This window comes from Mesitornis unicolor, unplaced genomic scaffold (assembly GCF_000695765.1).
Source record: "Mesitornis unicolor isolate BGI_N332 unplaced genomic scaffold, ASM69576v1 scaffold7802, whole genome shotgun sequence".
Classification (NCBI taxonomy): Eukaryota; Metazoa; Chordata; class Aves; order Mesitornithiformes; family Mesitornithidae; genus Mesitornis; species Mesitornis unicolor.
In genome coordinates, this window is record NW_010168443.1 from 899 (window position 1) to 10,935 (window position 10,037).

Below are 10,037 nucleotides of genomic sequence, written 5' to 3' on the forward strand. Positions count from 1 at the left end.
GAAAGTGCCTATGGAAGCAGCTGGGACCACAGACCTGACATTTGTGTGGAGCAAAATCAACCCTACACCCGTAATGGAGCCAAACCTTAAATGCCAGCTCCTCATAGTTTTTTCTATTCGTCACTATCGCAAAGTATGAAACTTAGAGTGCACTAAAATGACAAGTTTTCAGCACACACATACATCACCTTCTTAGTTCGTTCAGCTAAGCCCGCCTAGAATTGCACCCTTTGATCCTGAGGTTCTCCAGGGATTCCCAAGAGACTCCTTGCTTCAGTAATTGGTTGAAGTACCATGATCTTGGTGCAGTGACTACCACTCTCACAGTCTGCCCATTTGATTCTTCCCAGATGAAGCCAACAGAAGGACATGAGCCAGGAAACCACACTCTGCTGACTGACTTTGTCCTCTCTGGATTGTCCAACCACCCCGAACTGCAGCTCTTGCTGCTCTTCACATTCTGCTGAATTTATACCATCACCATCACTGGGAACTTTCAAATCTTCATGGTCACAGTGCACCCGAGGCTCCACATGCCCATGTACTTCTTCCTCCGCATCCTGTCCTTCCTGGATATTTCCACAGCATTGGTTGTTGTTCCCAAGATGCTGGTAAACCTCTTGTCAGAGGACAGGAGCATTTCTACATGGGCTGTGCCACTCAGCTCTACTGTGTGATTTTCTTAGGAACCACTGAGTGCTACCTTTTGGCAGCCATGGCCTATGACCGTTACGTGGCCATATGCAACCCCCTTAGATATGCAATCATCATGAACAGTAGAGTTTGTTTTACCTTGGTCCGGCTGTCATGCTGCAGTGGTAATGTTGTGTCTGTGGTGCAGACAGCTTGAGTGTTCACATTGCCATTCTGTGGGCCCAGGAAGATTAACTACTTCTTCTGTGACATTCCCCCACTCATTATGCTTTCCTGCTCTGACACCTCTTCGTATGAAAAGCCACAGTGATGGTCATCTTTACACCATTTTGTCTCATCCTGGTGTCCTATGGCTGCATCATCTCCAGCATCCTGAAGATTTCCTCTGCAGAGGGCAGACACAAGACCTTCTTGACCTTCTTCTCCTCACACCTTAGGGTTGTAACACTGTGTTATGCAAGTGGGACCTTGATTTACTTATGGCTGAAATCTAGTAATTCACAGGACACTAAGAAAGACCTAGCTCTCATATACATGACCATAGTTCCCACATTAAATCCCTTGATTTACAGTCTGAGAAATAAAGAAGTGAAAGGAGTACTAAGCAGAATGATGGCTGAGTTGATGAAGAAATAAATCTTTTCTGTGAATGGGTGGTTTAAAAATGATATTTCCATATTAGGTGAGTCTGTGAGGTTTACTAGCTTACTAGAAACACCAGAAACAAAGAGATATTTCTTACGTGAAAATATTTTGTCCTTATTCTTGGCTTCAGAAATAAATTATTTAGAATTTGCTTTTCTCCCTTAGGAATATGAAATGTGTACCAGACAGTTCTTCTAAAACAGAACACCCATAAACTGCTCCACTTTCCACATCTTCTTCAGATATTCAGTCTTGAAATCCTCACTTTCATTGCAGGAGCTCAGCTACCCCTCTCACTTAAGAAACAGTCTTTTACGTTGAACTTTTAAGTAAAACCATACACAAATTGGTAGTGAGTACATGTTTTTTGACATTTTTTCCCTCTCTAGCAGAAAAGAGATCCACTGAATGAATCATAGAATCATTGAATGGTTTGGGCTGGAAGGGACCTTAAATGTCCCCCAGTCCAACCTCCCTACCATGGGCAGGGACACCTCCCATCAGATCAGGCTGCTTCAAGTCCCATCCAACCTGGCAGTGAGCAGTTCCAGGGAAGAGGCATCCACAACTTCACCAAGCAAAACCTGTTCCAGATACTCTCTACTCTCAGAGTAAAGAATTTCTTCCTAATAGCTAACCTAAATCTCCCCTCTTTCAGTGATAAAACTTTTAAAGTGCTAATGATAAAGTGATAAAGAAATTACTTTATATCTTTAAGAGACTGATGTTTTTTATTGAAGGTGTGATTCCCCCTTTGGCAAAGGAAAGGAAGAGAAACTAATGCTCATTCCTTGTTTCCAGCAAGAACTAAGCATTTCACATAGTACAGTGCCGACAAGCATCTTGCAGTCTGAGTCATGGGATAATTACCATTCTACATCTCTCAGCTGGAGAAACTCACCAAGGCATGACAACAGGACAGTTCCAAGATGAGTAGCTCAGATGTCCACAAGCACACAGAGCAAAGCGATGCTATGACCTTGGAAGATTTATTTGGAAGGAGGTTGAAAACCAGCATTAGTTTTCTCTAAGAGAGAATGAAATAGAAACTAGTGTCCTGCATGGCCAAGGAAAGTTCTGTGCCCATGTCTTAGTTTGAGATAAATAGAACTAATTCTCTATTTAGTGTTTTTACTTTTCAGTTAAGTCTCTTCTAAGTGACTGTACTTTCTGGAACTAACATGTTTTTCCCAACAGTTTCTGCTTCTATCAGTGATAGTGCTTAATGTTTACAGTTACTATTAGGTATGGTATGTACATACAGTTCTAGCTTATGTTTGTGCCTATGGACACTATGGCCACTGCCACATCATGGGTGTCATATTGGACTGTCTTAAGCAAGATGACGCACCTGTGGGGAGGAGCGGGCAGGAGAACTAACATGTTTTTCCCAACAGTTTCTGCTTCTATCAGTGATAGTGCTTAATGTTTACAGTTACTATTAGGTATGGTATGTACATACAGTTCTAGCTTATGTTTGTGCCTATGGACACTATGGCCACTGCCACATCATGGGTGTCATATTGGACTGTCTTAAGCAAGATGACGCACCTGTGGGGAGGAGCGGGCAGGACAGATGACCCAAAACTGACCAACAAGGTATTCCATCCCACATACATCATACTCAGCATAAAGCTAAGGGATCATGAGGGTCAAGCTCTTCTCTTCCTTTTCTCTTCTGCTATGACCAATGTCCAAGTAGAACTGTGCATTCCTGAATCCAGTTCCTGAGTCCTACTGCCACCTTCTGCTGAGTCCAGTCTGGGACTATTCCAGTGCCCTGCTCCACAGAGCCTCTGGCAATGTAATTGTCACTAGGGGGTGGAGGGATAATTTAATATTGGTTTCGTATATATTTAAATATTTTCCTATTTACATTATTATTTTTTTCATATTATTGTTTTATTAAACCTTTCCTTTTCTAGCCCGTAAGTGTCTCTCCCTTGATGAGCTGGAAAGCAGCTCTGAGAAAAAGAACCTGGGGGTACTGGTGGTTGAGAAAATGGACATGAGCCACCAATGTGCACCTGCAGTGTGGCCAGCAGATGGAGGGAGGTGATTCTGGCCCTCTGCTCTGCTCTGGTCAGACCCCACCTGCAGTGCTGCGTCCAGCTTTGAAGTCCCCAACACAAAAAGGACACTGAAGTGCTGTAGCTCGTCCAGAGGAGGCCATAAAGATGATCAAAGGGCTGGAGCACCTCTCCTATGAAGACAGGCTGAGAGAGTTGGGATTGTTCAGACTGGAGAAGAGAAGGCTGTGGGGGGACCTTAGAGCGACCTCCCAATACCTGAAAGGTGCCTATAAGAAATCTGGGGAAGAGCTGTTCACTAGGGCATGTAGCGATAGGATGAGGAGTAATGGTTTTAAACTAGAAAAGGGTAGATTTAGGTTGGATATTAGGAAAAAGTTTTTCAATATGAGGGTGGTAGATCACTGGTAGAGGTTGCCCAGAGCGGTAGTGGAGTTCCGACCTCTGCAGATATTCAAGGCCAGGCTTGATGGGTAACTGAGCAACCTGATCTGGTAACAATGTCCCTGCTCACTGCAGGGAGGTCGAACTGGATGAGCTCCAAAGGTCCTTGCCAACCCAACACATTCTATGATTCTATGACTCTATGATCTTTCTGTTTCCCTTCTAGGAAGGGGAAAGGGGTTAATAGAGAGTGTCTGTCAGTCATTTAATGGCCAGACCAGCCCCAAACCTTGACAGTCCATAAGTGACCATGTGAAAGAGTGACATCACTCCATATGTGCCAATTCACATGGTAATCTGAGCACCTGGCCAGATTTTCCAAGGAGCTCCTGTGTTCTGTTTCTTCTCCAGTGCAGCACAGAGGAAGCTTCCACCCATATGGCCAGGCTCCAGATTTGTCATTCTGGTTTCCAAGACTGACTAGGAGCAGAATTTGTGGTTCAGGAATGGGGGAAAAAGAAAAACCCAATAACCCAACAAAAACCCTAAAAGGCCTCCATGAGTATACATCTGCAGATGTAGTTTAATGAGCTGTTTATACACACACATGGCGGGGGGCAGAAAGACCACAAGGAGCAAAAAAAAAAATCCTCTCTTGGAATTCGTCTCCACTAGGCTAAGTTTTCTTCCTTCAGAAATGCAGATGACACCAAGCTGTGTGGTGCAGTTGACACACAGGAAAGAAGGGATGCCATCCAGAGGGACCTGGACAGGCTGGAGAGGTGGGCCCATGCCAACCTCGTGAAGTTCAACAAGGCCAAGTGCAAGGTCCTGCCCCTGGGTCGGGGTGATCCCAAGCACAAATCCAGGCTGGGTGGAGAATGACTCAGAGCAGTCCTGAGGAGAAGGACTTGGGGGTGTCAGTCGATGAAAAACTCAACATGAGCCAGCAATGGGCACTTGCAGCCCAGAAGGCCAACTGCATCCTCTGCAGAGGGGATTCTGCCCCTCTGCTCTGCTCTGGTGAGGCCCTCCTCTGCAGTACTGCATGCAGTTCTGGGGCTCCCAATGTAAGAAGGACATGGAGCTGTTGGAGTGGGTCCAGAGGAGACCACAAAGATGGTCACAGGGCTGGAGAACCTTCCCTGTGGGGACAAGCTGAGAGAGTTGGGACTGTTGAGCCTGGAGAAGGCTGCGGGGGGACCTTATTGTGGCCTTCCAGTTCCTGAAGGGGTCCTACAGGAAAGCTGGGGAGAGACTTTTTACAGGGGCTACAAGCTATAAAATGAGGGGTAATGGCTTTAAACTGGAAGAGGGCAGATTTACACTAGATATTAGGATGAAATTCTTTACTGTGAGGGGGGTGAGACCTGGCACCTTGGAGGTGTTCAAGCCAGGTTGGACGGAGCTTTGGACGAAGGGTTTTTGAACTGGAAATTATGTGCACCCCAGCATCGTATGTGTTTAGTGTGATAGTAGGACTCATAAGCTCTAGTAACATGAGGAAACAGCCAAAATATGTAGAATTAGATGTAAAATGTGTTTTCCCTCCAGTTGTGTGTAGGTAATTTATGTGTGTATTGTTCTGTAGTGTGTTTCTTCAGATGATTATGTGTTTTAAAATCATATTTCAAATAAAGACTAGAGGCTTCAGGTTTGATTTCTTTTCTTGCCTGCTTGGGAGGCTTAAGTAAGTCGTATCAAGAATCTGTGCCTCTGTTTCTTTCACTGTGATATGACTCTCCTCCCACCCTTCCCTTCTGCAAAGAGCTTTCAGATCTATTATTAGAAATTGTATATGAGAGGTTTCATCATGGTGGGTTCCGCTCCTCCAATTATATTTTCTAATATCCATTAGCAATGCAGGAAGTCTGTTGTGGCAGATTACTTAGTTTTATCTTTAGGTTGACTTGAATTTGAAGGGATTACAGTCAAAGTGGACATCGAACGGGTATTACAGTATTATGGAATTAATACTGTAGTGACTGCAATAGCTTTATATCACTGCTGATTCTAAACTCCATTTATTTGGAGTCAGATGAACTTATTTCCTGTCTCTGTAACTTTGCTCTGAATGGCGCTAAGACTGTGTAATAAAACAGAAGACAGCCTGTCTCCACGAAATCAAGCATATAGTAAGTAGTTGGATCTCCCTCTAACTGATCATATACATGAGTTTACGTGAAATTCTGGTATCTATAGACTACTGTGGGAACAAACTGGACCTTGGTTTTGTGCGTGTACCTTTGACAACTTTATTACTACCCAAATTGGCAGGACTGAATTTGCCTGTCACTGAAGGGCTAAATCATGAATGTCCTTGACTCTCACTTCCAAAATACCTTGCATATGAATATGTGTAGCATTTTGGTGTGTGAGCTAAGCACTTTGCTAAACCTGGGAATCGAACTGCAGAATAAGAAGACAGCTCCACAACACTATGTTTGTCAGTGTTTCATGCTTTTGATTTTCACTTTAAATACATCCCATCAGTGAAACTGCAGTGAAAGACTATCATATTGCATGCTTAACTCATCAAGACAGGAAAAAGACTCTCACAAATACATGTATTAGAGAGGACAAAAGCCAAAATGTGATGGTTAAATGTAAGATTGTAGGATTTTCTTTCACCTGAAATACTAGATTTGGGGTGTAGCTCTTATAAAGGAAGATTGGTTTGCTGATATCTTTTCTTTTTGGCATGTGGCTCTCTTCAGGAAGTTCTGACAGATTCTTTGGATGGCTTAAGAAAAAAAAGAGGCTTTAATGTAAGCCTGGGAGAGGATGTTTTATGAGGATATTTATGCTTTTGAGGAAGGGGCAGAGGACTGTGTAATGGGGATACAAACAGGAGGTCTAAAAGGAAACGAATGGGAATGATTTGTACATAACAGAATACTCCATTCCAAAATAAAATTGGTTTTATGTGAATTTCTGAACCTGCAAGTGGTGCAAAGACAGAGGCTGATGGTACTTCTGAATCTTTTTTTCCTGTGGGTAGCTGAAGACCTTTTGAAGGTCTTATTTGCTGCTGAGCATCAGAGAAATCCCAGGAGTTCCTAAATCTGCCAAAGGTATGAAAAAAATTATTAAAGGAGTTACTGGAAAAGTTATGGCCGAATAACTTATTTTGATTCACTCAGTAAGGCGCTTGCATTTTTATTCCCAATGTGGAACGGCTATCTGGCAATGGCTCCAGTTTGGGATTGTGGATCTCTGTGTTGTGTTTTCAGTTCAGAAAGAGACTCATAGCCTCATATAGTTTACCTAGTATCAAAATGGGCCTAATGTTCCAAACTTCTCCATGTATATTGTACATTGTAGTGTATCTCCATCCTTTAGATCTATGAAAACAGTAAATAAGAAAAGTCACTCTTCTGGGTGGGGAACTAACTCCCCTGATAAATTCAGAAGACAAAACAGGAAATGTCATTTTGAAATGTTCTACCCAAAATGAAGTAATGGTTTCTAAAACCCCAGCACAGCCATGGTTTGCGACTGCCAGCAGAGCAGACAGAGAGCTGGGACCACACCAGCTTCAGAAAGTAGAGTTCAGCTCTCTGTGAATCCCAGGTTTGCTGTGTGTATTCCAGAGTAAGCCATGTTTCTCAGGGCTGCTACGTCAGGAACTGGGTCTTTGCAGTAACCAGACTTTCAGGTTCCCAAAATACTGAAACATATCAGTCCAGAGGAACCCAAAGTAGTTTCTAATGAAGAGATTTTTATTTTGAAATCTGACCAAAGGCTCACTTTGCATATTTTCCCTGAGGGGTCCACAGACCACAAATGTGAAAACACTGCCTACTTTGGACACAAGTTTCCTAAGGCTGCTGATCCTGTAGCAGTTAAACTAAAGGCCCTTTCAGGTGATTTAAGTGTCTGCTCTGTCTGTGATAGTGTGAAATCCCTGCAGCCTACTAGGAGAGTATATGGCAAAACCAGCCTTGTTTTTGGAAGCTAGTATGTTTCCAGGACACATTTTCATTTTGGTTCATTGTTTTTTTCCAGTTTACCTGGACAATTTTCAGCAGCTGTAATTCTGCCTTATGTGCTTATGTGGCAAACACTTCAGGGCACAGCCTGGCATGCTGAATGTGTGCATATGGTACTGAGCCCTGTTGGCAGCTGAGTTGTAATGCCTGAAGCTCCAAATACTTAGATTTGCTCAGTCTTAGATCTGAGTCACCTGTGCTAGACTCTGTAATGCAGGGAAAGATGGCTTGCTAAACAGGTATGAAATGACAAAGATTGTGCAAAGACAAGGATTCAGCTTTGCCTTAACAGGATGGGCTTTGGTGCCAGAGTTTTTTCAGTGGTTTAAGTGTTGCCCAGCTTTTTAAGGGAGTAAAGGAGCACTGTAAGCACTTAAGGAGGACTTTGGTGGATGTCCAAACACCTTTCAGGTGAGCTTCTCCCACAGATGGGAGGTGATAGCATGGGAGAAAGTATGTCAGTGTTTGCTCATAGGTTATAGCTTTGAGAAAGAGGAGGGTTAGGAGGTTTGTTTGATTCCTTTTCTTACTTCAGTCATCCTAAGCCAGACCAGGATACAGGTGAATAAATAGCATCTTATTTAACCACAGAGAATAGTTGAAGACTTGGAGTTACACACTGAAGACAGACAGACCTCTGGCCATCTTGTGAAGAGTGTTTTTATTCCCAGGAGTCTTGGTAAGTCTTGGGGTTTGCTGATATGTTTTGGCTGATTGTCTAATGATCAAAATGGCCTCTGTTTGTTTAGAATCTATGTATCTCACAGGCTTAAATGTTTATGGTTGTTGTCATGTTTGCAAGAGGAGTTTTGTAAATGGGGAACCCAGTCAAAGAAAAATGAGGTTGAAGACTGCATAGAGCTGGTCGAGAAGGGGATGAGGCCTCAGCTGTGGTTTCCCAAGTTCATCCCTTCCACCAGCTTGGTTGGCATCGCTTGCAGTGGTGGTGTTCTAGAGACCAAGTAGCCAGATGAATCATGAGTTAGGAAGGTAAGAAGGGATACAGAATAACATGTAAAGCCCCAGAACTGGTCACTTCAAACCATGAAATACTTTTGTTTTTGAGGAATTTATTCAAATGCTACTAGCACTGAGGCTGCTTTGTACATGAACAAAAGACTTCTCTCTTTTGGGTTGCAATGTAGTATTTTTTGCCTGCCCTAAATTCACTTAATTTGAACTTAATTGCTCCGAATCTTTTTAATGTTTCTGTGAGACTACCATGTTGCTGTCTCAGCAGTAATCGTGAGAAGTTGAAAGAAGTTAATCATGCTGTGTAACTCAATGCCTTATGGTTTATTATTAAGAATAAAGACAAGCACTCTACTATTTTATCTCTAATGTGCAATTAACTTAATTCCTAATCCTCTAAAGAGATGGTGTTCTTTCTAACGGCTTGGCTTCTGCCTTGCTTTCAAGCTGCATATGAAACTTAAAAGCTGAAATGTTCAGTGCTGAGAAAATTTTAATAAATGCATGCATAAGTCAGTCTTCATTAGCTTCCCCTTAAACATTCAGGGAGATAAGTTTTCCTTTTACTGGAGCACCGAGCTGAAATTAATGCTTAGGAGGCTGTTTTCCTGTTCTTCCTGTGCATGTAGTAGCAGTGGTGCAGTGCAAATGGATAACCACAGACTGATACCATGTTATCTTAGTTCTCTGCTTAAATGTTAGTATTTTTCTAAAATACCTCTTTCTGCTCTACTGCTAGTACTTCTCTCAGCCTGGCTGCCATCTCCTCCCCATTGTTTTCATAGTTCTTTGCTAGATCTGTTTGAGTATTCACTGAGGACATGTGGGCTGCGGTACAAGTTAATAAGCTTCTGCAAGCAGCTAGATCTTTACAATGATAGTTTTCTTTCTTTTCAGTGTATTACACAGCAATGATATTTAGCAAACAGCTTAACAAGCTGCTTCTGCAGAATTTTGGCATTGTTGTGTTTTCACTTGTGGAAAAATGTGCACTTTTGTCTGGGTTCACTCTGTGTCTGAAATATGAGCTCCAAAAGTGCCGAGATGACGTCTGTGCTTAGGTTGTCAAACTGCATGTAGTCACCAAAACCCCATTGTTTTAGAAAGTTGTTTTCATTGCTCCTCTCTTTTGGGAATGTTTTATTTTAGCCCCTTGCAGTCTTCCTGTTTCACATTTATCTTACACCACTTGGCTGATTGGATTAACACACTGGCTATATTTATTGTACCATATTGATTTGGTGATACCAGTCTTCCACTCTTAACCATAATTTCTTATTTTCTGAGGCCTGAAAACAGTCTTACTAAATGACCCTATTCCCTCACCTTTGCACTTAGGTTTCCTATAAAATCCCAGCAG

At 42.6% G+C, this 10,037-nt stretch overlaps 1 protein-coding gene across 1 annotated transcript; it reads left to right on the top strand.

The window, feature by feature from the left end:
• The first annotated feature begins 350 nt into the window (after positions 1 to 350).
• LOC104536413 (olfactory receptor 10A5-like) lies at positions 351 to 1,290 on the top strand. The gene is given in 3 exon segments (XM_010179009.1): positions 351 to 639; positions 642 to 949; positions 952 to 1,290. Coding segments are annotated over 3 exon segments (936 nt in total).
• The last annotated feature ends 8,747 nt before the right edge of the window (positions 1,291 to 10,037 follow it).